The sequence below is a fragment of the Chlorocebus sabaeus genome, chromosome 17 (genome assembly GCF_047675955.1).
Source record: "Chlorocebus sabaeus isolate Y175 chromosome 17, mChlSab1.0.hap1, whole genome shotgun sequence".
Classification (NCBI taxonomy): domain Eukaryota; kingdom Metazoa; phylum Chordata; class Mammalia; order Primates; family Cercopithecidae; genus Chlorocebus; species Chlorocebus sabaeus.
The window spans coordinates 20,796,242-20,822,269 of NC_132920.1; the positions used below are offsets into that span (position 1 = coordinate 20,796,242).

Sequence of the window (26,028 nt, forward strand, 5' to 3'; positions counted from 1 at the left end):
ATGTAATGGGAATTGTCATGGGCAGGGAATTGGCATGACCTGATGGAGTTTTCAGTCTTGTGTGGCCGCTGTATGGAGGATATCCTGTTGTGGAGTCAGAATGGAAGAAGAGAGAATGGGTTGCTCCTGTGATAGTCTAGGTGAGAAATAGTGGAAACCCACATCCTAGGGTGAGCCCCTCCTCTGGAGGCTTGTAGTCCAGAACACTCTTCTGCCAGCTGCCCGGGTCTAATCTGGTCACACTATTTAACCTTACCACTCCCTTCCTTCCCTGGCATGCCCAAGTCTGGTTACTCATCTGTATTTCTTTCCTCTATAGCACTTATCGCTCTCTAATGTGTGGTATCATTTGCTTATCTATTAGGTTTATTGTTTATTGACTTTTATCACTTGCCAGAGCTTAAGCTGCTCAAGGGCAGGGATTTTTCTATTTTGCTATGGAATGTGTCCCAGATGCTTTGACCAGAGCCTAGCACAGAGTGTGTGCTTGGCAGGTATTTGCTGAATGTATGGCTTGAGTGCTGATGGAGGAGGTGAGAAGAGATTTAATTTGAAGACAAAGCCAACAGGATTTTCTTCTAGACATTCTTGTCCATTTCTGGAAGTTATTCTAGTAGACCGGAGGTAATAAACGTAACTTGGTACCTGACATAAAATACAACCTCAATAAACCGTTAATATATCATTATAAGGCCAATGTGCAGTAAAGGGCTGCATTTTACTCTTCTATGGGAAAATAAATTAATAGAAGAAAGTATAGATTAGAGGTCAGCAAACTCTGGCGCATGGGCCAAAATAGCCCATTGGCTGCTTTTGTAAATAAAGTTTAATTGCAACAGAACCATGCTCTTATGTTTACATATTGTCTATGACTACTTTTGCTCTCTAACAATAGAGTTGAGTAGTTGTAACAGAGACCTATGGTCCTCAGAACCCGAAATATTTACTGTCTGGCTCTTCCCAGGAAAAATGTGCCAGCCCCTGATATAGAGAGCATTATATTGAGTATATGGTATTATATATATTGCAGTATAGATCATAATGCCATTTGACAACATTATAATGAAGTAATGTTGATGAAAGCAAATATTGAACAACAGGAAAGTAGTTGGTTATGAATCAATATAGACTTATCTTCACCAAATCAGTTCATTTATAAAATATCAAAAGACAAAATTTTAAAGTCCTACAATTAATCAAGTTGAAGTATCACTGAATATTTTAGGTCATCATTCACTCCCATACTCGATAATCATAACATGCCACAACATAAGTCCAGATCTAGTGATACTTCTCAGACAACAGTTCTTGAATCACAGCACCAGGCCAGAGTGGCAAAAAGCGTCATTTTCTTTGGCTCAGTGATATGGTTAGGCTTTGTGTCCTCACCCAAATCTCATCCAGATCTCATCTTGAATTGTAATTCCCCTAATCCCCATAATCCCCACGTGTCACTGTAGAGTCCAGGTAGAGGTAACTGAATAATGGGGATGGTTCCCCCATGTTGTTCTCATGATAGTGAGTGACTTCTCATGAGATCTGATGGTTTTATATGGAGCTCTTTCCCCCTTCACTCAGCACTTCTCCTTCCTACTGTCTTCTGAAGAAAGTGTCTTGCTTTGCCTTCACCTTCCACCATGATTGAAGTTTCCAAGCCTCCCCAGCCATGCTGAACTGTGAGTCAATTAAACCTCTTCCTTTATAGATTACCCAGTCTCTGGCAGTTCTTTATAGCCATGTGAAAATGTACTAATACACTCAGTATGTTTAAAATTTTTCTGTGAATCTCAGATAAATTAAATACAAACTTCTCAGCCTGGTGTTCACTTGCCGCTCCAGCCAGACTCTGTCTTAATAACTCCTGCTCTCTAATAAGCACACATACACATTCTCATTTTCTTTCTCTCTCTGTCTCTCTCACACACACATATATGACAGTTTATGTCTGTCCCTTTCTGAAGAGAGAGTGTCGTTTCTTTCCCTACCCTTGGTATCCATTTGTGAAATTCTGCTTTCTTCCTCAAGGCCTGTCTAAAATGCTGTCTCCTTTATGAAGGCTTTTCTGGTTCCAGTTATGGTTGTTACCTTCCTTGATTTGGCCGTTCCTATGGTTCTTGTCATGTTTCCTTACAGTTACCTGTGCATTCGTGTTATTCTACCTATTAGATTCTAACAGATGACATAGTGTTTTGCATAGAATGCATCTTCAGTAAGTATAGAATTGAATTGAATTGATATAAATGTTTGTGTGTGATGCATTTTAATATTTTCTCATCTAAACAATGAAAAGCAAATTGCTGATAACAACTCATAATTTCGAAAACTGCTTCTCCTGTTTTGAAAAAAAAAAGTGCAGCTCGCTGCCAGTGCTCATTTAATTTTATATAAACATGCTCTATGAGGCTGAAGCAAATCTGACTGATTTTCAGTGTGAAAATAAAATATAAAAAATGTTCCTGGAGTTATTTCTAAACAGAACTAACATCAGAACTGTCTGAATTATCAGAATCGTCTATTTCAGAAAAATTGGATTCATCAAATAACTCTTCGGTGAACAATTATTTGAGAACAATGTTAACATTATGCATAGGAATGCTGCGTTTTCTAGGATTTGACATTTTCAGCCATTGAGAATTACTACATTTTGTAAATGGAAGTACCACTACTAAAAACAGAATGTCATAAATAGAATGATGTCTTTTGCTTCCAAAGTTGAGATACTAGAGTGATGTGAAAATAATAATAAAAGCAAAATATTTCGTGGCAAAGTTATCTCAGGGTAAATGTTCCAGCCACAAGCCCAGTGGTGGGTATTCATGGGGCAAATGGGACAAAGGTTAAGGTATTTTTGTGGTTGGCCAAGATGGGTTGTTATTATTATCAGTTTTGGGATTCCCTTAGAGTCTACTTTCAAGTGGATTCAAGCATGGATACAGCAACCAAAGGTGTTGTGTCTTGCTACCACTGCTGCTTCTACTCTTATTACTGCTTTAGGCTGTCTAGTCTGTAGTGCAGTTAGAAGAATATGAAGCCTCTTGAACCTCTGAAGAGGACCATGTTCTTTTGAGCCAGAGGTAATCATATAAGTAGACTGGCTTGACAAGTCTAAAGACCCTGAATTAGTTATTATTGGTGTATAACAGTGTCACTGCAAACATTGCTACTTGAAACAGTACACATTTATTATCGTCTGTGAGTCAAGAGCTTGGGCACAATGTAGGGTCCTCTGCCAGGCTGCAGTCCAGGTGTCTGCAAGAACTAGAGTCTTACCTGAAGGCTTGACTGGGGAAGTAGATTCTTCCAAGCTCACATGGTTGTTGGGAGCATTTAGTTCTTTACAGGCTATTGGATTGTGGGCCTTAGTCTCTTGTTGGCTGTTAACCAGAGGCCACCCTTAGTTTCTTGCCATGTGACCTGCTGCATAGGGCAGCCTACGACATGGCAGCTTCTTCAAAGCCAGCAAAAGAGAGAGTTTCCTAGCTAGATGGATGTTATAATGTTATATAATGTAATGATCCAAGTGACATCTATCACTTTTACCATACTTAACTGGTTAGAAGCAAGTTACAGATCCTACCGACACTTAGGGGGAAGGGATTCCATAAGGGGGTAATTCCAGGAGTCAGGATTATGGAGGCCATATTCCAGTCTGTTGTTAAGAGGCTTATATAAGTATAACATTTTTATTAGAGCTATCCATATAGAAGTGCTATGATTTTCTTATTTCTATTTAAAAGATTATTGACTGTTAAAATGGCATGTTTGTGATAATTAGGAAAAAGAAGCAAGATATATTAGCTCTTATAGCAGGTAAGCTGTAGGTAATTGGTAGTTCATGTTAAAGTTTTATTTATATTTCTACTTTTTCCTACCATTTCTTCTCATGAGTAGGCTGGAGAGAGCATGAGCCAAATCCCAACTGCTTGGTATTATCTGAAATGATTGATTACTTCTGCCATCTTTAACTCTTTCCCTTACATTCCAGATAGCTCCTCTTCTGGTTCTTCCTTTTTCCTTTTTCTTTGTTCCTTTCCATTCTCCCCTTTTGGATCATTTTCTTTTTTACTCTGCAGTTTAATGACTTCTATATTCCCCATACATATTTTATATGCTCTGTAATTGTGTGTTGAAAGTATGGTTTAAATGACATAATAATTTTGAATTTGCCTTAGTAACCCTGAGGTTTTTACAGTGGGTTCTGTTGAGACTGCAGGGTTCTTAGGGGTTGGAAGTGAGAAAATAGGCAGATGAGCTATAGATCAGTCGTGCTCAGAATGTGGATTGTGCTGGCTTGTGGAAGATTATTATGGGTCAATGATAAGATATAAACAGAAGTAGAAGGTAAGTGTTTAGAAACTTTTGTAGAGTTTGGTGGGGTTTTTTGTACTTTATTTGTTAAGTATTAATAATAACATTATGTTGCACACTGTGCTTTTACAACAGCTCTCATGAACTTTTAAAGTATGGTTTGATTCTTCCTGGTAGTGCTTGTGGCATCAAAGCATACCGTGAGTGACAGGCCGTATTTACTGTAAATACTTTAAAAAATTGTTGCTAACAATATGAGTGTAATTAATGAATTTTAAATGGTCTCAGTTTATTGATATTAACCCAAGTTGATTATTTGTTGCAACTTAATAAATTATTGCCAGGTTCTAAATATGGGTATGCTACTTAGAGAGGTCCCCAAGACCCCTGTAGTCTTATTAAGGCATTTCTTTGTTGGATTTGTACCTCCTCTCCATCCTATTTCTTACTCTATCATTTTGGGGGGATTACTTTATTACATTACATATTTGGGAGATTAGCTACTTTCTCTTTACTCACAAATATGACCTGTATTTGGTCCCATCAATGTTTCTGCTACGTATGATTATACCAAGTCCTTTTCAAACAGAACCATGCTTAAATAGATGTAGCAATCTTTAGTCCAAGTACAGCTTTTCTCCTTCATAGTGGAAACTGGAGTTTGGAGGAACAGTTTATCTAAGCAGAAGCCAGTTTTCCACTCTCATGGGCTAAACCTAGGTGTCTTAACAAGAGAATGGTTGGCTTCATTGGGTTCTTGTTAATACAGGGAGGAGAGGAGACCATGTCGTCACAAAAATCTTTTTTTTTTTCCTCCCTAAATGTAGTCCTTTCTTATTGTAATAGTTTTATCCTCTGACTTTTAAAGCATCTTTTTGGTTTTTCTTGCTTGCTTTTCTCGTGAAACTTGCTATTTTCAGGTGTTTTGAATTGTTTTGGAAGTTATAAATGAAATTGTGTACTTCAGAGAAGGCCAAGTTAGAAGTCATCGTGTGTCATGTGCCTATCTCCCTTTTTTATTTTTAAACGGCACACGAGTGTCTGACTCGCACATGGTATTTCTTGCTTTGTAGGCTGGTGCCAGACTCAGTGTCTTTTGTTTTTAATAGATAAACGTCTGGTGGTTTGTGTTTTGCTGTGAGATGCCTGTGAGTCATACTAATCATGAACTCTGTCCTTCCTCCAACCTCTGATTATTTTTGGACAATTTACCTATACCTCAACATCTTGAAGCTTATATGTTGAAAATCTCAACTGTATATCTGTTTATAAATATTCTGATTAATCACCTGCACTTTTCATTTCCTTATAGACTTCTGTATTTATTTTTTTGGTGAGCAAACTACCAGTCTTGTTGGCTTTGTTTTTATACTTGTATATTGTTCACAAAATTAGCAAAAGACTTAAGACAATTGGCCATTAATCTTTGTGACTTACTTTCTCCTTGGTCATGGACATTACCAAAAATCTTAATTTCATTCATACATCTAATTCTGTGAATTATACTCTTCTAGCACGGTGGCTCATAGTTAAAAACAAACAAAACAAACAATACTATGATCAAAACGACAATGATATATTTTATATTATGTTATTATTAAAGAGCTTGTTCAGCATTATCAAAATTGTGTTTATTTCCCCAATATGTTATGACAGGTAGTATGTGTAATGGTTAAGACCATAGATGTTGGAGCCAGACTGTCTGGACTCTACCACTTAACCAGCTGTATGATGTTTTTGATATTTGGCAAATCACTTTACCTCTCCATTCATGGCTTCATCTCTGTAACATGAGGAATAGTAGTACCTACCACGTGGGGCAGTTTTCAGGATTAGCTAAATAAATGTAAAGTGCTTATAACAGTACCTGGCACTGCCCTATAAATGCTGTATATGTTTTTAGCTGTCATTGTTTGTCTTTATGATGGTCTCTATTTGTGTTACAATTTTTTTTAACAATAGCAAAGAAACCTGTACTTATGAGATATTAAAAGTATGTACTAAGATTTAAGTTTTTTAGGCTAAAAATTTCTAGTAAAGCTAGTTTCTATCACTCTTAAGAGACGAACAATTGAAGCTAAACACTTCATTATCAAGGGCTATTACAAAGTGATGTTTTAAACATTAAAAAAAGGTTTATGGAGTGGCATGGAAGACTAAGTTATGTGGTTCTGTCTTTTTTAGCATTCTGGCTTTCTGTGTTCGTTTCACATTTGCAAAGTTCCAAATTGAAGACATAAAGATAGGTGATTTGTCAGTGAGGTAAAGTCCTACATGTCTTATATCAAGAACTGAGGTTTTCATTGAATTACCACTTACATTTTCTTAAGACTGTTGATATACTTCTATGTTATTGTTTTAAATAGTCTTTTTTTTAATTGGGAACATTTCCTTGAACATTCACTTAGAGTATCAAAAGAAGTTTTTGTTTGTGGTTGGAAAAAATGTCTTTAACCTGCCAACAGAATTTAAAATTGCATAAGAAAATGGGTGTTGATGCTGAGAAATGGTGTGTAGGCAGCAGATCTCTTGTTCTGTCTGAAAACAGTGATGAAATACAAACAACAAATGTGGAATTACTGTTGCTCTATTTTAGTGTGGGAAACATAACTTCAGAGTAGGGAGAACAATTTCTGCTGTTTTAATAAACTTTTATTATATTTAGGCATGGGATTTAGTTGGCAATCATTACAGGGATAACACAAACTAATTTCTATAAATAGGACTATGATGCCTGTTTCATTATCATGATTATTATTTTGAGACAGAGTCTTGCTCTGTCACCCAGGCTGGTGTCCAGTGGCACAATCTCGGCTCACTGCAACCTCCACCTCCTGGGATCAAGCAATTCCTGTGCCTCAGCCTCCCAGGTAGCTGGGATTACAGATGTGCACCAGGATGAGTGGCTGATTTTTGTATTTTTAGTAGATACAGGGTTTTGCCATGTTGGCCAGGCTGGTCTCCTCACCTCAAGTGATCCACCCACCTCAGCCTCCCAAAGTGCTGGGATTATTGACATGAGCCACTGTGCTTGGCTCTGTTTAATTATATTTATGTTGAAAATTAACAGGTATTTATAACTTGGGTTTCCTTGATTATCTTTAGGTAATTGGTGAACTCTTGGAATTGTCCATAGAATTTTATTTTTCTCTTGAAACTTTTATGATACATTAGCATTAACCAGTCTTTTGTTGTTGTTGTTAACTAAACATTACATAAAGTTGGCCTTTTTAACTATTTTTAAGTGGATAGTTAAGTGGCATTAAGTACATTCATGTTGTACAACCATCACCACTATCCATTTCCAGAACTTTTCCCTCTTCCCAACCTAAAACTCTGTACTCATTAAACAATAACTCCCCATTCCCTGCAGACCCACCATGAACTTGACTACCTTAGGTGTCTCTATGAACTTGACTACCCTAGGTACCTCATATAAGTAGAATCGTATAGTATTTGTCATTTTGTGACTGGCTGTTTTCACCTTGCATAATGTTGTCAAGATTTATCCATTGTGTAACATGTCACATTTCATTTTTTAAGGCTGAATAAGATTCCATTGTACATATATAGTACAATTTGTTTATGCATACATCTGTTGATTGACATTTGGTTTGCTTCCACATTTTGGGTATCAAAAATAATGTTTGCTGTGATCATTACTATAGAAATATCTGTTTAAGTCTCTGGTTTCAATTCTTTTGTGTATTTCACTAGAAATTGAGGGATTTAACCAGAGATGGCTAGATCATATGGTAATTTACTTTTTATTTTGTTTTAGTAGCTACCACACTGTTTTCCTCAGCAGCTACACACCATTTTACATTCCCACTGTCTGTGGAATTTTGTGTTGTTTATATTTTTCTTGAGAAACAGTCTTTAGATTTCATTAAACCTCAAAGTGATCTACTGTTCTAGTATTTAGTTTCTAACAGATTCATTTTGATTCCTATATACTCAATATAATAAGTATCACAGATATTAGTTATATTAGGCCTATTTACTTGCTTCTTCATATAACAAAAACTTTCTTGGGTAGATACAATGCAAAGCACCACCCTTCATCTTAGTCATATGGATTAAACAAAATAGGTAACTCCAGAATTAGGTAAAACTTTGTGTGCAGGAATCTTGAAAAACTGTATTATTTTTCAAGCTCTCCAAAAGATTGAGTTGACAAAAGAAAAAGTAGCATCAAATGTTTTATTTTATGTCCTTCTGTACTGCAAGTACAGAAGTAGACCAATGTTAATAATTTTGATTTCTCAGATTAATGGAAGAGATGTGGGTCTAGAAAGTCTTTAGGTACTTTGATAAACTATTCTCAATGTGATTATGATACTGAATTCATTTATGCAAATGATTTTTACAGTAGGTTTGCTGTTATTTACTTTTATTATTATTATTTTTTGAGATGGAGTCTCACTCTCTTGCCCAGGCTGGAGTGCTGTGGCACAGTTCAGCTCACTGTAACCTCCACCTCCTGGGTTCAGGCTATTCTTGTGCCTCAGCCTCCTGAGTAGCTAGGATTACAGGCATGTGCCAGAACAGCTGGCTAATTTTTGTATTTTTAGTAGAGATGGGGTTTCATCATGTTGTCCAGGCTGGTCTTGAACTCTCGGCCTCAAGTGATCCACCTGCCTCGGCCTCCCAAAGTGCTGGGATTACAGGTGTGAGCCACCATGCCTGGCCTGTTATTTACTTTAACATGGGTTATTTTCTACCAGTTACATGATCATAGCTGAACCTTTTATGAACCAAAACTTTAGAATAACTATCAAAACAAAATAAATGATAGTAGACATATGACTCTCTTTTCCCTTTCTTCAAAGCAATAAATTAACTAAATTAAAAACAGAAATGCAACGATATGTTTTGCCCTATATCTTTATAGCACTTTACAGTGATTGTATGAAGTCGAGAACAGTAATATGAGATACCATTCAAGATGATTCACTGTACTGTGTTTCCTCAGGTAAAGAATTTGTATGATCTGTTTCAGAAAGATATTTTTTAATAAATAAATTTTAAAATTACATGTTTTGGGACCAGATTTAAAGATATAGTACAATCTAGTGATAAGTTACATCTAACATCTAAAGTAATAAGACTACAGTAAATAATCTCCCCCAATAGCATGGGTGATGTTCTACCACTGCATCCTCCTGGTCCTCCTTCCATTTTCTTTACCCCTTCTCCCCTCCCCTGTGTCCCTGCACCTCTCCTTCCCCGCCCCCACCCTGTCCCTCCTTCTCTCCTCTCCTATTAAGAATTACTACTGTTCACAGGACTGGAGCGTATCTCAGTGTTGTCTTTGTCTAGGAGAAATAGTTGAGAACTATTGGTGTGGAATTATTAAACCGCATTTCAGAAAATGTGGGTTTTGCTTCTTCAAACTAATTAGCTGAATCACTTGGTCTTCATTTCTTACATGCAAAATGAAAAGGTTGAACTAGACAAATGTATGTTTTTGGATTTTTTTTTTCCAACTTTGATTTTTTTTTCTTATGATTCTTGAGTCTTAGCAAAACCCAGAATTTGGAAGCCTAACAGATTCTCTGCATAATCTATTTTATATAGTCTCTATATTATGTCCACCCTGTAATATTAGGTTGGTATACAAGTAATTGTGGTTTCAGATCATGAATTTTAAATTATTATAACTAGGCTCAAACATACCTTTATTAATCAAAATAGGAACCATTATAACCAATACATTTTTGCCAACGAGAAGTAACTGTATTTATTCCCGTGGTGTAAAAATCTGTGCTTCAGGATTTGATGAACTCTTGGAAAACATTTTCTGCATCCTGCTGGTGGTGGAAGCAATTTCACTGCAAACAGTTGTCAAGATACTTAAAGAAGTGGCAGTTGGTTGGCAAGAGGTCAGGTGAATGTGGCTGAGGAGGCACAACTTCATAGCCCAATTCATTCAACTTTTGAAGCATTGGTTGTGCGATGCACAGTTGAGTGTTGTCATTGAGAAGAATTGGGCCGTTTCTGCTGACCAGTGCCAGCTGGAGGCCTTGCAGTTTTCAGTGCACCTCATTGATTTGCTGAACAGACTTCTCAGATGTAGTGGTTTCACCAGGATTCAGAAAGCTGTAGTGGATCACACCAGCAGCAAATCATCAGACAGTGACCATAACCTTTTTTTGGTGCAAGTTTGGTTTTGAGAAGTGCTTTGCAGCTTCTCCTCAGTCCAAACACTGAGCTGCTTATCATCAGTGGTCGCATAAAATTCCCTTTTTATTGCACATCACAATCTGATCAAGAAATGGTTTGTTGTTGTTGCATAGAATAAGAGAAGATGACATTTCAAACAATTTTTTTTTATTTCCGGTCAGCTCATGAGGCACCCACTTATCAAACTTGTTCACCTTTCCAGTTTGCTTCAAATGCTGAACAATCGTAGAATGGTCGACATTGAGTTCTTTGGCATCTTCTCATGTAGTTGTAAAAGGATGAGCTTCAATGATTGCTCTCAATCTGTCATTGTCAACTTCTGATCGCCAGCCACTACACTTCTCATCTTCAAAGCTCTCCTCTTCTTTGCAAAACTTATTGAACCACCACTGCACTGTCTGTTTCATTAGCAGTTCCTGGGCCAAATGTGCTGTTGATGTTCTGAGTTGTCTCTGCTGCTTTAAGACCCATTTTGAACTCAAATAAGAAGATTGCTCAAATTTACTTTATGTCTTACATCATTTCCATAGTCTAAGATAAACATAAAACAAACAGCAAGTAATAAGTCATTAGCAAAAAAATATAAAGTGAGAAATGCCCATTAAAATGATTTATAACATGACCACATTTATGTCAGAATGTATTCCAATATCAAATGGCAGATTCCAACAATGCAAAAATTGCAATTACTTTTGCACTTTTCTAATTTGAAGGCAGGGACTATCTATTTATCTTGTAAATCTCAAATGATCCGATGAAAAGCATTTCACAAAGTTGACACCTAGAAAGATTGCAAATACAAAGCAATTTGTTAGCCTGGATAACATAGTGAGACCCTGCCCCTACTAAAAAAAAATAAACATGAAAATAAATTAGCCAGGTGTGGTGGTGCAAGCCTGTATTCCCAGATACTTGGGAGACTGAGGCAGGAGGTTAGCTTGAGCCCAAGAGTTCGAGGGTGCATTGAGCTGTGATCACGCCACTGTGTTCCAGCCTGGGTGACAGAGACCCTGTCTCTAAAAAAAGGAAATTGTTCAGACTAAGGAGGATATAAAATTATTTTGGCAAACACCATTTGTTTGGTTCTTTGAAGTTCTTACTGCTTTTAGTAGGTACAGTTGTTATTTAGATGTATAAATTTCAATGGCATATCATAAATAACTTAATGATAATGACATATAATGGCATAAGTTGAAGTTAAGAAGTGTACCTTAATCCAGGGGCTTTACCACATTTTCCTGTGGTTTTTCGTGGTTATAACTCCTCTGACTTTTAGTCTGAGGATTAAATGGTCCTAAGTGCAATTTTGTCTCAGTCTGTAAAAGAAAAGGTCACTATTTTAAAAGCAAAGCAGTATTTTCCCCAGAATGCCCAGCACATTTCATTCATACGAATTTTATCTCAGGCACATTCCTGAATGAATCCCACTTTCCATGAGAATGCTACATTCTGATTGGCTTAGGTCTGAGTTCCTGATGTATTTATTGGAATACATTTATTGAAGCATTTATTGGAGCATGAAAAGTATTTCCCTTTGATTAGCCATGCTCTATTCTAGAACTGGTTCTAGCATTAGTTTTTTGTGAGCTTTACTGACTGCATGAGAGAATAGTTGATTCCTGAACAAAATCAGTATTCTTTTGGAAAGGGAGTGGGGATAAGTCCTGGGTAGCAACATGTACTATAGTTCACACCTTTTACTCCCTAACATTCGTACACATCCTTCTTCCTATACGTGTTCTTAACTAAAACTTGCTCTTAAACAAAACATCCTCACCACTTCCCTGAAGAGGGATTCTCAAAGTCTCTTTCAATTCCAAGACCAGGATCTTAGATGATACATAGACTATGTATCTGGGTGGTATATACTCCTCTCTGTGGGATCTAGTGTAGCTCTTTATAGTCTTGCAACCTGTAACTAAAAAGTAACTCACCTATGTCTGTTCATAATACTGGAGGAAGAACAGGATGATTGCAATGAAAAGTCTCATCTTAAAAGGAAAATAATAGAAAACAACACATGTTGGTCATTCTTTCATAATCCAGGAATGCTGAACACTCCCTGTACTTGGTAGGAAGTTAATTTCTTAGCATATTTGATAGCAAGTGATTTTTAGCTCTAAGAATCTCTCCGCTTTCCTTGTTTTTTAATACCACCTCTGGGGCTGCTTTTGGGAAGGACCATTCATTTCCAGCAGCTCTCTCTCTCTCAGTTAATGCAAGGTTGGGTAGGAGAAATCTCAGGTTGCCTTGGAACAGTGGTTCTCAGCATGGTCAGGGGACGAGAAGCAATAGCATCATTTGAATGGCAAATTTTTGGGTGTCACGACAGACTTTCTGAATGAGAACAGGAAATCCAGTGATCTTTGCTTTGATAAGAACTCCCAGAGCATCTGATGCATTCTCTTAAGAATCATTGACATAGACCTTCAGCAGGTTTTTGTGGTTTCTTTGGAAAATCAGCTCCCTTAAGTGGACTAAGTGGAATATTAGTCTGTTTGTTATGGTCAGTTCCATCTGTAGTAACAATAGCCAGAGACCTTGCCTGGTGATCCTTTCTGCACTTGAGAATTTCTCTATTATAGCGGGAAGCCTCTACCTAAACTCCAGGACCTTAATTGAAAGGCCAATACCCTGTTTTGGCCTCAGCTTGTCCCTTGCCTTTAGGCTAAATCTCAGCTGCGTTTTCACAATGAACTGTTTTGTCTTTGTTAGGCAAGAGGATGCTTGGCTGTGCTTGGGAAAGGACAACTGTGGGGGTGGGAGTTAGATGTCCTCTGGGTTCCAATCTCATCTCCTATGGAATTTCTAACATACCAGCTTCTGTTTTCACGAACCTAAGTTTGGCTTCTGGGATTTGACCTTTTGTTTGGTTGGTTTATTTTTGTCTTAACCCTATTGGAGTCCACATTACCAGACTTTTAGCATCTGGGGGTTATAAAGGCAAAGAGGGCCTCTCGTGTCAATGGTGTATTTTCTTCCTTCTCTTCTTTCAGACTAAGCTTATCTTTATCTAGACTAGAAGAAATAGGCAACACATTTCATCATTGTTAATTTTTCTACCATTTAAGGTTCTTTTAGTTGAAGCAACTATAATACAATGTTTAGAGTAGTCATGAAATTTAAAGCATTAGCTTATTGTTTGAGAGTTCTGATGTTACCTTCTCCCACATCAGAGTCAGAAATTGGCATTATGGATGAGGACAGGAAGCAAAATAGAAAAGGCACGTCCATTCTCTCTTGTCTAGGCTGTCTCCCTCTATCATCCCATACTGCCATAACTTCACAGGAAACAGCTAGCAAAGCACAAATCCAGAGTAGTGCTAAGCAATGTGCTATTGACACACTGTGTTGTGTGGATGAAAAAAGCCAGACAAAAAGAGTACATACTCTATGATTCCATTTATATAAAATTATTGAAAACCAATGTATCCTGCATACTAATTTATAGTGAAAGAAAGAACAATAATTTCCTGGGCACTTGGGTAGAGGGTTTGGAGGGAGAGGTGACAAAGAGACACCAGGAGACCTTTAGGGACAATGGCTATGTTCATTATCATGATTGTGGCGATGTTTCACAGATGTATTCATATGTCAACGCTTAACAATTGTACTTTTTAAATATGTAGAGTTTATTTTGTGTCAGTTTTACCTCAATAAAGCTGAGTATTAAAATAATTATTTATTAAAGTAATACATATTAAGCAATTAACAGGAACCTCCTTCCCCACAAAAGGAGCCTTTTGAGTCTTCTTAGAAGTGGGAATAGGTAGGTGCAGACATGAAATCTGGCAGTTAATTAGCCTGCGTACTGGAACTCCTTTGCTTTGCTTTGCTTTGCTTTGCTTTGTCTTGTCTTGTCTTGTCTTGTCTTGTCTTGTCTTGTCTTGTCTTGTCTTGTCTTGTCTTGTCTCTTTTCTTTTTTTTGAGGTAGAGTTTAATTCTTGTCACCCAGGCTGGAGTGCAGTGGCATGATCTCAGTTCGCTGCAACCTCTGCCTCCTGAATTCAAGTGATTCTCCTGCCTCACCTTCTCCAGTAGCTGGGATTACAGTCATGCACCACCAGGCCCAGCAAATTTTTTTGTATTTTTAGTAGAGCCAGGGTTTTGCTGTGTTGGCCCAGCTGATCTTAAACTACTGACCTCAAGTGATCTGCCTGCCTCGGTCTCCCAAAGTCCTGGGATTATTGGCATGAGTCACTGCGCCTGGCCTGGAATCCCTTTTCAACTTCAGTTTTCTTATCTGAAAAATGGAGCTTCTATTACTGGCACGAAGAATCTGCTGGTTGTGCTTATCAAAATGAGATGTGTATGAGGGAGCCCTGCTTTGTGTGAGCAACTACCCTTTCTCTTCTCCTTCCTTCTCCTGGCTGTTGTAAAAGGTACCCATGGGTTTCTGCTCCCTCAGGCCTCCTTTTTACTCCCTGCTATGTAGATGAAAAAGGAAAGCAAGAGTGTACCTCCTATGAATAGCCCACACCTGCACTTTTGATAGTGAATTGGTAGAGTAACTGTTTCATTCACTTGGACATGACCTTAAGATTTAACAGTGGGAAAAGAAAAGCATCGAAGTAAATCAAACTGATGATTATGTTACAAAGGCTATCTGATTTGCTGAGTTCCAGTCATCGTATTACCAAAAATATAATGTTTGCATATTATACAAACATTTTCTTTTTTAAAAAAGCAGCACCATCACTAAGCTAGTTATATTTAAACATTCAGTGTAAGTTGCAGTTATTCTGTAGCAAATTCAGTGGCATTACAGTTGAAAAGAATAGAATCCGGGAAGCCAGAGCTTTCTTATGATTCACTTTCATCTCTGTCGTAGGTTGGCTTTTTAGGGTTATACTCCATGAATATCACCACCTCTTGCGATGGAAGTTCTCAGCTGGCATATTGCTTGCTCATCTCTGAAATGCTGTCCTTTAGTGTTCGTGTTTAAATTCTTAAATTGACCTATTTCCTCCATTGAGATGCATTTTTTCCCTTTTCCATCCGACTGTTTCTGAAAACAGCACAGTTCTTTATAAAGGAATATACATTCCTTTAAATACATGTCGTATTTAATGGGGATAGTTTTTATCACTCCCTTCTCCTGTTCCAATAAAGAAAGAAAAGATCTCTCGCTGAATTGTAGGGATTCTTACCATCAGTCAAGGAAAAGAGGTGTAATGTGTATGTAGGAGACGAGACACTAAACCGCTGTGCAGCTGAGGTCCAAGTGGGAAAGTTTGCTTCTCACCAGTATTTGGGTGGTCGCTTGGACAGCCAGTGGCCTGTGTGCTAAGGGCCTGCCAGTTCCCTCATTCTCTCTCTCTGGTAAATGCTACTTTGTCCTGCCCCTGCGTTAGGTAGTAATCTCCAAGTCAAAGATGGGCAGTTGAATTTTACTGAAATTATTACAATGTTAATTAAAATTGTTAGCTCTCGAATTTGAAGGATTTGTTGAAGTTAAAATGGTGAGTAATTACATAAATGCTTAGGTACTACTTTTTCATTTCACTTTAAAACACCTGATCTCTCTTTCTTATGTAATTACTCACACCATTATTTGACCCAAACAATTTAAGTTTTTTCCCACACAGGTTAGAAATTTAAGTTTTATCTGAATTTAGCTTTCTAGTTTCAATGCCCTTGAAATATAAGATTTTCTTTTCTTTTCACAGGATGTTTTGACCCACGTTAGAACAATACCTTTTATCCCAGGCGCCAAAATATGGTACCTGTTACATGTTATAGAATTAGCCTCAACCACTGTTTCCTGTGAGATTTCACCTCAGGAGATGTCAGCCTCCACAACCACTGAGAGAACAAAAACAATAGCTTTGCTCACTAATACTCCTCTGCTTTTAGAGTATATTTTATGGTTCATTATTCAGGTTTTTTGGTTGGTATATTTAGCCTGTGGCTTAGTCACATCTTCAGATTAACCCTTAGGTAAGTCTTTGCTAGGGATCACTTTCCCATATGTTGACCTGTAGAATATTTGAAAGTACAGATTTAGTTTTGCTTAGTTTAACAGCAGATGAGTGTTAACTGTTAATCTGCAGAAATAAATAGTTCTAATACTAGCATAAATTTGGCTTCACTTCAGTATATAATAATAATACTTTTTATAAATATATATATGCCTTGTTTTCATACCTGCAAATTCTAATTCAGTAAATCTGATGAGGGGGTCAGGTATGTGTACCTAAAAAGAAAAAAAAAAAAAAAGAAAGACAACCTACAACCCAAAAACCAAACAAACCAGACAGAGAGAACAGTTAGGGGTGGAGCTGGGAAGAAATTGTGTGTGTGTGTTTGTGTGTGTGTGTATGTGTGTGTACTTGTATGTGTATGATTTATATATATGTATACATCTACTTGATTATATTACATAATTTTAAAAGAGTATTTGTTACTGCTTTTTAAACTTTATGGTACATTAGGAATATGTCTTACATGGCAGAATTATATTCTTAAAGGATAAATTATATGTCTATTTATATGTATAATTTATACATATATTATATAAATAAAATATCCTATGGTAGGAATGTGTAGTTGTGTTCATAGTTCCTGTTTCGTTTTCAGCTTGGACATTGGTAAGTTAACTCAAATCTGTAGCACAGCGTCACTTTGTATGGGCCTCAGCTTGGATGGCCAACCAGGTGTCTACGTCACAAACATTATTTGGCAATTACAGCTGTCTCCACTGCTGTCTTTGGAAGGTATAGATAATATCTTAGCCTTAATTTTTGTTTCTGTCATTGCTTTATAAAACTAAAAATAACAGTGAAGGTGGAACAAAAGAAAATTTTTGTCAACTTATGGTTGACAGAGTTTCATTATCTTTCACCATGCTATTTTAGTAAATACATTTAGAAAATAGTTGTTGCTATTAAGGGTGCGGGACTTTGTCTCCCAGGGAGTAAGCCACTAGCTACAAACAGAACACATTGAAAATCCAACTGGAGAGGCCATGCACGGTGGCTCACGCCTATAATCTCAGCACTTTGGGAGGCTGAGGTGGGCGAATCATGAGGTCAGGAGATTGAGACCATCCTGGCTAACACAGTGAAAGCCTCCATCTCTACTAAAAATACAAAAATATTAGCCAGGTGTGGTGGCAGGTGCCTGTAGTCCTAGCTACTCTGGAGGCTGAGGCAGGAGAATGGCGTGAACCCAGGAGGCGGAGCTTGCAGTCAGCCCAGATCATGCCACTGCACTCCAGCCTGGGTGACAGAACAAGATTCCATCCTCCCCCTAAAAAAGAAAATTCAACTGGAATGATCACTGCTACTTATTAGTTATGTTTATTCTACATACTGTATGTCAATTGACATATTAGCTGATTCAAACCAATATCCAGTTAAAAGAGGCCGTTTTCTAGCTTTTTTCCCCCTGTACATCTTTAATTCTAAAGATCATTATAGAAATGTAAGGAAAACTTAGGAAGATGTTAAAGAATCATCTACAGCAACAGTTTCTGTAGAACTTGATGGATTTTTTTGCTGGCCTGTTATAAAATGAATATAAGGAAAATATACTGAGTTTTTTATGAAGCTACATTTGTGAGACTTCATTATGACATTCCTCCTGTTTTATTGTTTAAAATACGCTATTTTTTTTGTAAAATAGTAATGATAGTACAAGATAGTTTAACTTTTTTTGGTCCTCTCTTGGCAAAATAACAAATTGGTAGTCTATTTGATGTCCAGTTATGTGTGTGTGCATTTTAAGTGTGTTGCTCTGTGACATCCCAGCATCAGAAACTACTGATAGAAATTGGAAAAATAGTTAATATTGAAAATGGATGGTCTTTAATAGACTCTCAGGCCCTTTATTTCTCTTTTTGCATAGTCTGCTTGGAATGGTGCACAGATTGTAGTGTGTTTATACCCTGTGTAGGGTCCCTTGTCTCACAGCTCTCGTCTCCAAGCTTTACTTTCCTGTTCCCAGCTTCCTGACCTCTAAGACAAGATTGTTGATCCTTTGTCTGGCAAGATCTGCATTATTGCTGTGTACCTTCTCCATTCCTGACTTCCATTTCCCTGCTTCATTGTATTTTACTGGCTACCTTTCTGCTTAGTAGTCCTGCTAGCTGTGTAGCCAAGTATTGGCTTGTCAACTGGTCTGTTCATTATGAAATCACCAAGACATCTATGTATTTATTGTTATTCGAATAGTATACAAGTCACTGTGTTAAATGCTATAGCAGATAGTAAATAAGGAAGATAATACGTGTTCCTTAAGAATATTGAGATAAGCATACAACTAATCATGTATTCTTACACAGAATAAGTCAGTGTTTCTTAAGAGAAGTACAGAGTACAATTGGTGATAAAGGAACTTCAGATGCCATTGGAAGGATCTTTGACTTGGCTGTCTGTATAACTTTGAGCAAGTTTCTTAATCTTTTTGAGCCTCAGTTTCCTCTGTGGAAGAAGAATAATGCTTATATCAAGATTGCTGTGAGGGTAAATGAAACAATTAATATAAAATGCATAACTGAGTTTCTGGCAAGGATTTGGCAGCTATCTTTTACTATCATTGGCCACTTCTTCCCCCAAACTCTTTTAAAGGTTGTGATGATTTTTACAGGGATTGAGAGGTGATAAGTATAATTCTTTCAAGTAAAGTGAATGACAAACAAAGGTACAGAGTTAAAATATGCTAGAACAACATTTTGGAGCAAAGTATGTAGCTGATGGGAATAGAGTAAGAGAAAATACAGCTGCAGTTATGTTTCAATTTAGTACACATAGTTTAATGCAGAGGAAACTAACTCCGAAAGTTCACAATTGAAGATACGGGAGAGAAGATTGAGTCAGTCACCCAAGTGGAGGGATTCATTTTAGGCAAGAGGAATTTTGGGCACAGGAAGCTTAAAGAATGTAGGGTTTTGGAAGTATATTCAGCTAATTTTTCAAGTATATCATTTTTCCATTGTTTGTTGAGAATTTTGATCTTGACAAACAGGTATCATATTATCATTTAAAGATCTTATCAGATTCTGTTGGTATGAGTATCTCCTGTATTTGAAACATGGAAAAGTAATTTTCCTGGAAAAACGGTTAAACCAAGATGAGGACTCACAATAGGCTATATTTAACAATCAAGTCTGGCATGGCCTACATTGTGTGAACTTTTGGTTTCTTGGGTTTTTGTTGTTTCTTCGCTTGATGGTGTTTCAGTTTGGAAGAATGTGGCTAGACCACAGTGTGGCTTTTCCAAGATTTAGTTCTTATTAAGGGCTTATTATTTTGTAACATTTGTTTTTTGATTTTGTAGAGACAAGGTCTCACTATGTTGCTCAGGCTGGTCTTGAATTCCTGAGCTCAAGCAGCCCTCCTGCCTCAGCCTCCCAAAGTGCTCCAATTACAGGCGTGAGCCACCACGCCTGACCATTTTGTAACATTTGAAGCTTTGAGAAAGATCATACTCTATCAGTTTATGAAAAACAAATAATGATTAAATCATGCGAGTGGATTGGAAAGTGGAGGTTGTAAGTGTTAGTGCTTGAGTCCAAAAGGTTTTTGCGTATTCAGGTTATCTTTGGCCTGAAGCAGAGCAAACCAGAAGACTGTGTCACATTAGTCACCTTTTTTCCCCCCATTAAAAAAAGATACCAGTAGGAGTGACTTTTTAAGAGTATAACTCTGATTTTTAAATTATTTCAGAATTTGTAATATCTAAAGATGCTCTTTACAAAAAAAAGAATAGGTATGTTCAAACTTTTAGTTTTCACTTGCTTTATGTGGTTTGGATATTAAGTTGACCGTTATGTGTTTAAACCCTTTGAAGTATTTTAATTTGTGAAAACTCATTGTTATTTCATGTGTTCAGTTTATGTAATTTAAAAACATGCTACCACAGATGTTTCTTAAGACTTCAGGGTTGAACTGGGTGCAATGGCTCACGCCTGTCATCCCAACCCTTTGGGAGGCCGAGATAGGAGGATAACTTGAGCCCGGGACCAGCCTGGGTAACATAGTGACACCCTGTCTTTACAAAAAAACCTTTTTTAAAAAATGAAAATAATAAAAAAACTTTCTTGGGTTATACTGCCAAATTAAATACTTAAGCTCTCTCTGCTTTGGAGGGTTTTAGTCATTCTTGGTCTCAGGCCATGTAACAACCTGTGCAAAGATTAGTAGGTATTGTGTGCTAGCTTTATCCTTCCATCAGGACAGCCTAGGCCTATTTGGATTTTGCATCTTCCTTGTAGTTCAACAGCCATCTCATTTGGGTTTTGGCTTTCTGCAGTCAACCTTCAAAGATCTTTTGTTTTCTGACAGTTGAAGAAACTGGCTCAGTATTCTTTCTCCTAGACAATTATTTAATTGTTTTCAGATAACTGAAACTATCTTCTAAAGGTTTCTATTGTGAATTTCTTTATTTTATGGGAAGCTTCTTATGTTGAAATGATTGGTCAACATAATTCTTGATGATTAGAAAAACTGTTTTTCAACCAAATAGCATCAAAATGCTTGTTCTTTCTTTTCTGATTTTACACTGCATTTTTTTTTTCTGTGTATTATAACAAATCTCTTCTTTTTAAAGCTTTTAAAAGACAATAGCAAATTTAATGCTTGCATTGGTACTGTTATAGCAAGTTTAAAGAAGTGTACTCTTGTACCCTATAAATATATACACCTACTATGTACCCACAAAAATTAAAAATAAACATACAAGCAGCCAAAAAATGTGCTCTTAAGAAATTTTTACTTTCTTGAGATAATATACAGTATTATTTTGATAACTGTGGATAAGGATGAACCCATCTTATATAATAAAGAGTTTGGAACTTCAAAACTATCACTGGCTGGGTGTAGTGGCTCACGCCTGTAATCCCAGCACTTTGGGAGGCCAAGGTGGGTGAATCACCTGAGGCCAGGAGTTCAAGACCAGCCTGACCAACGTGGAGAAACCCTGTCTCTACTAAAAATACAAAATTAGCCAGGCGTGGTGGCGGGTACCTATAGTCACAGCTACTGGGGAGCCTGAGGTAGGAGAATAGCTTGAACCCAGGAGGCAGAGGTTGCGGTGAGCTGAGATCACGACATTGCACTTCAGCCTGGGCAACAGTAACGAAACTCCGTCTCAAAAACAAACAAACAAAAAACCAAAAAATTACCATGTCAGCAACTATAATTAACCTCAAGGCAACAGTTTAACACAGAGCTTTTTGAATTCTGCATGTAATATTTTTACTTGCTTAAGTATTCTAAATGTTTCAGAATATCACTTTGTTTTATTTAAATTTTTTGGTACAGTTTCATTAGTGGTTTTCCACGGGGAATACATTTCCATCTTTATTAAGTGAGACAGTAGGAAAATGTGATTTGGTTTCCACAGTTGACTTTTAAGCTAACCTGTCAGCAACACATCTGTTCCATAAAGTTAAGTACACCTGGGATATGATAATGCATAATAAATTCCTCACAGAATTGTTTAATAAGAGTCACATTAAACTACCAGTGGCCAACACTTACTGATCGCTTACTAGATACAGACACCATTCTGAGTATTTTACATGTATCAATTCATTTATGTTATAAATTTTAAAATAAGTTTCTTTTCTCTTTTTCTTCCTGTTTTTCTTCCCTGCCCTTTCCCCCTGCTAGTGTTCCTTAAGACAGTTACTTTTCAGAAACAGCCAAAGTCAGAAATATTAGCACAGGTTGACTATCCCTTATCTGAAATGCCTGGAACCAGAAGTGTTTTGAATTTTTTTTTTTTAAATTTTTGGAATATTTGCAGATAGATAGATAGATAGATAGATAGATAGATAGATATCCTGGGGATGAGACCCAAGTCCAAACACAAAATTCATTTATGTTTCATGTACACCTTACACACATAGCCAGAAGGGAATTTACATAATATTTTAAAAATAATTTTGCGCTTGAAGCAAAGTTTTGACTGTATTTTGGTTGCAACCCATCACATGAGGTCAGGTGTGGAATTTTCTTCTTGTAATGTCATGTCGTTGCTCAAAAAGTTTCGGATTTGGGAGGATTTCAGATTTTCAGATTAGGAATGCTCGGCCAATAGCTTCCATTAAGATTGTTCACTTAATTTATGGAGCTTTCCATTGGTAATAGGACAAATAAGGGAAAGGGATCACAATAAATGAGGTAGTATTAGAAGGAGAGATGACAGGTTCCCTGGAAGGATGCTGATTTAACTTAGGTGAATGCCAGTCATACGTGGGAATCACAGCTTCTTGACAGGGCCTGCTGCATTGACTGGGCCATGAAGACACTCGAGGAAAAAGCAGAGAACCTTGGTCTTCCAGTGTACCAGTAAACAGCTTTGAGAACCTGAGCTATGGAATTTAAAATGATGTGGCAAGTCCGACGAAGTGACACATTTTCACACAGTACCAGCAGGAGGATGAAAACCAGAACTTGTAAACAAGGGTGAAAGTGACAGGTTTAGGACAGTGGATGGACAAGAGGCCTGACCTTAGATTTCCAAAGAATAAAGGAGAGAAACACATATTTTAATTAAATAGCTTCATATTTAGCTTCAAGAAGATAAGTACTGGCCATATATTTGAATGTTTATGCTATATTAGTTTATATCTCATGTCAGATGATTTGCAGGTCTTTTTATTTGCATGTTTGTGCAGCTGAGATGTTTGGCGCTCAGTTCTTGTGGGAGAGAGCAGCTTGATATGGAAACATCTTGGTATAGAAAATCTCACTGGCCCGGATTTGAATCTCAGCTGTTAAATGGCCTTGAGCAAGCTACTTATCTGATTTTTTGAGGTGGATTCTTGTCTCTAAGATGGAGATAGGGAAACCCAACTCTGAAAGGGTTAAAAGAGAAAAGGCATATAAAATATCAGTAACAGGCTCACTGACTTAACGCCTGTAATCCCAGCACTTTGGGAGGCCAAGACGGGAGGGTCACTTGAACCCAGGTGTTCGAGACCAACCTGGGCAACATAGCGAGACCCTGTTTCTATTAACAAAACAAAAAAACAAAACAACAGAAAAAGGAAAAAAGAAAAGAAAATATCGGTAACAGTGTCTGATGCTCAGTAACGGCTAAACAAAATTGAATTACTCTCCCAAGGAAACAACAATAGAATGGTTTTCTCCTTCCCCTTGTTATAGAAAGGGCAGAAAATGTAAAGAGAAGACATATAACAACTGGGAGACTAGAACCTCTATTTGGAAGAGAGGCCACAATTTGTGTTTATTTTAAAAATGTAAATTGCTTAGGAGGAAAAGAGTGTTAGCAGTTCAAGATTATGTGGTTGGTTAAATAGTAAAACATGCTTTAAAATGTATGTTACTTTACTTAAGGATCCCATGTGAAAATTCTCAGAAATTAAGCATTGCATATTTGACTTCTGAGTACAGTGATTCATATGTATCTTAAAGTCATATATTAATAAAATTACCCATGGGTCAGATTCCATTGTTAAAAGTACGATTTTTCTCAATATGAAATTTTAAAGCATTTATGTACTGACGGTCTTTTTAAAGCCTTGCTACTCATTATAGCAATCGAATCACTGAAGAGATGTGCCTTTCTCTTTGGTTCAGTGTTATTGAGCCTTATCTTTTTGATATAGAACTATTTTTTATTTTGTAACTGTGTCTTTTATTTTGTAATAATTTTGTTTAAGGTATATTTTAATATTATAAGAGTAGAACTGATATTTTAGTTTTAAAAAAGACAATTCTATATCATGTCTAAATACTGTTGGGAAATATGCCAATTTTTTAATTTTTTAAAGCTAATATTGCCATTCTACTTTTTTTACTTTGATTAATGTAGTCTCAGAGAATTATTCATTGAACATGCTTTAATATTTTTTCCTGATTTCAAGGAGTTACAAAAGATTATCTAAAAATTTCTAAGAGTTTATTTTCTTATGAGAATGCTGTATTATCTACTTATTTATTCTTATATCATTAGTTGAAAGTTAGATGAGTATATGTCCTTTCTGAGTAATATAGTATGTATAGGGGATACTGGAACTTTGTAGTTATGTTGGCCAAAGTAATGTCAGTAGTTTATGAAAAGTAATGTAGGTCTTGAATTTCTTTTGATTAGTCATTGTAAGCATTTTTAAACTTTCTTCCTCATAGATATGTGCACTTTTAGATAATATGTGATTTGTACAGTCATTCTTGAGCAGTTGAAATTTTTTTCAACTACTCACAAAAATTACAAATTTTTGTGCCTGGTAGAGATAAAATAACTCTGAGACATGGTAGATACTTGGTTTTTGAATCTCTTGTATAAACTATGCAAATGTTTCTGAAAGAGCACTTTTGTGTATGTTTTGTGGTACCCCCGTGTAGAAATTTGAGTCTTATTTATTGTTATCATTTGAACAGGTGTCTCAATGCTTGTACCTACTGCAAAACTAAACACGCCAGAGGAAATTTGGCCAGTTATCCAATTGATGAACTAGTAGATAGAGCCAAACAATCTTTTCAAGGTAAGAGTTTCTAGAATTACATGTGAAATTAGTCTTCTTAAGAAATTATGTCTTGTAAGTAATACTTCAGTTTAGAGACCGACTTCATTAGTTTTATGAAGAGTTTTATAAATATATCAGCTTAACTAATAAAAGATGTGACCAGATTTAATCACTTAGTTTATTTTTACATTAATTACTCTTCTTTTACTACACTTCCATTTTCTTATCACTCTAAGGTAAACGACGTATTTTGAACTTGATCACCCACCTCTAGACTCCATGGAAAAGACAAAATTAAGATAAAATGAAATCCATGAGCCTCTGATGTCTGTTAAGATTTTGTAGACAAGTGAAATACTCAGATTTTTCATCTCTTTCTTTGACGTTTTTGGACCATTTAGAAAATGGAGCTAATTAGGGTTTGTAGACTTCTTTGAAGAAGGTAGGTTTTCATATCAGCCAATAAAGGAGGCTACCATTTTAACAGAACTGTCAGACCAGTAAAGAGTGGTACTGGGGGAGAGGCCTAATGAGAATGATTTGTGTGGGGTGGCCAACGACTTCTGAATCATCACATGCTGGGAAATGTGATTATCTAGGTCTCTCTCAGCATATAATAAGACTTATCTTTAACATGAGTCACAGTTGTGTGGACATATAACTGCTCAAACCATAAACTTCCTTTTTTGTCTTTGTTTATAGTATGTGCCTGTAACAGTGGTGTGTTTTTACTCCCAACATGAGATAATCTATTGTCTCATAATCTTGCAGGTTAATAGTTATTGGCAATATGCTTTTCTTTTTGGCAAGTAACTTGGAGTGCTAATTTCAATACTTCCTACTCTGGGCCTCAGAAAGTATGAGTTCCAAATTCATTTTTTTGTTTAGTCTATAGAAAACTTTTAGAAACATGAATTTGGAATGTTTCTTTTAATAGAGAAAAATATCCCCTTGCTTGATTTATTGATGCCTCCCAACAGTTTTTCTCCACTTGTATATTCTTAGCTCAGTCCCCTCCTCCTTTCACATTCAACTAGTATTGAGAGAGAAATAAAGGAAATTTACTGACTCTTGCCAGTGTTCTCCTTTTAGAGCCA

At 36.7% G+C, this 26,028-nt stretch overlaps 1 protein-coding gene across 1 annotated transcript in view; it reads left to right on the forward strand.

Moving 5' to 3' along the window:
- CDKAL1 (CDKAL1 threonylcarbamoyladenosine tRNA methylthiotransferase) overlaps nucleotides 1-26,028 on the forward strand; it is a 705,645-nt gene that overhangs the window by 294,234 nt on the left and 385,383 nt on the right. The window contains exon 9 of the mRNA XM_007973575.3: nucleotides 24,846-24,949. Coding sequence (XP_007971766.3) covers nucleotides 24,846-24,949 — 104 coding nt within the window. The remainder of the gene's footprint in view (nucleotides 1-24,845; nucleotides 24,950-26,028) is intronic.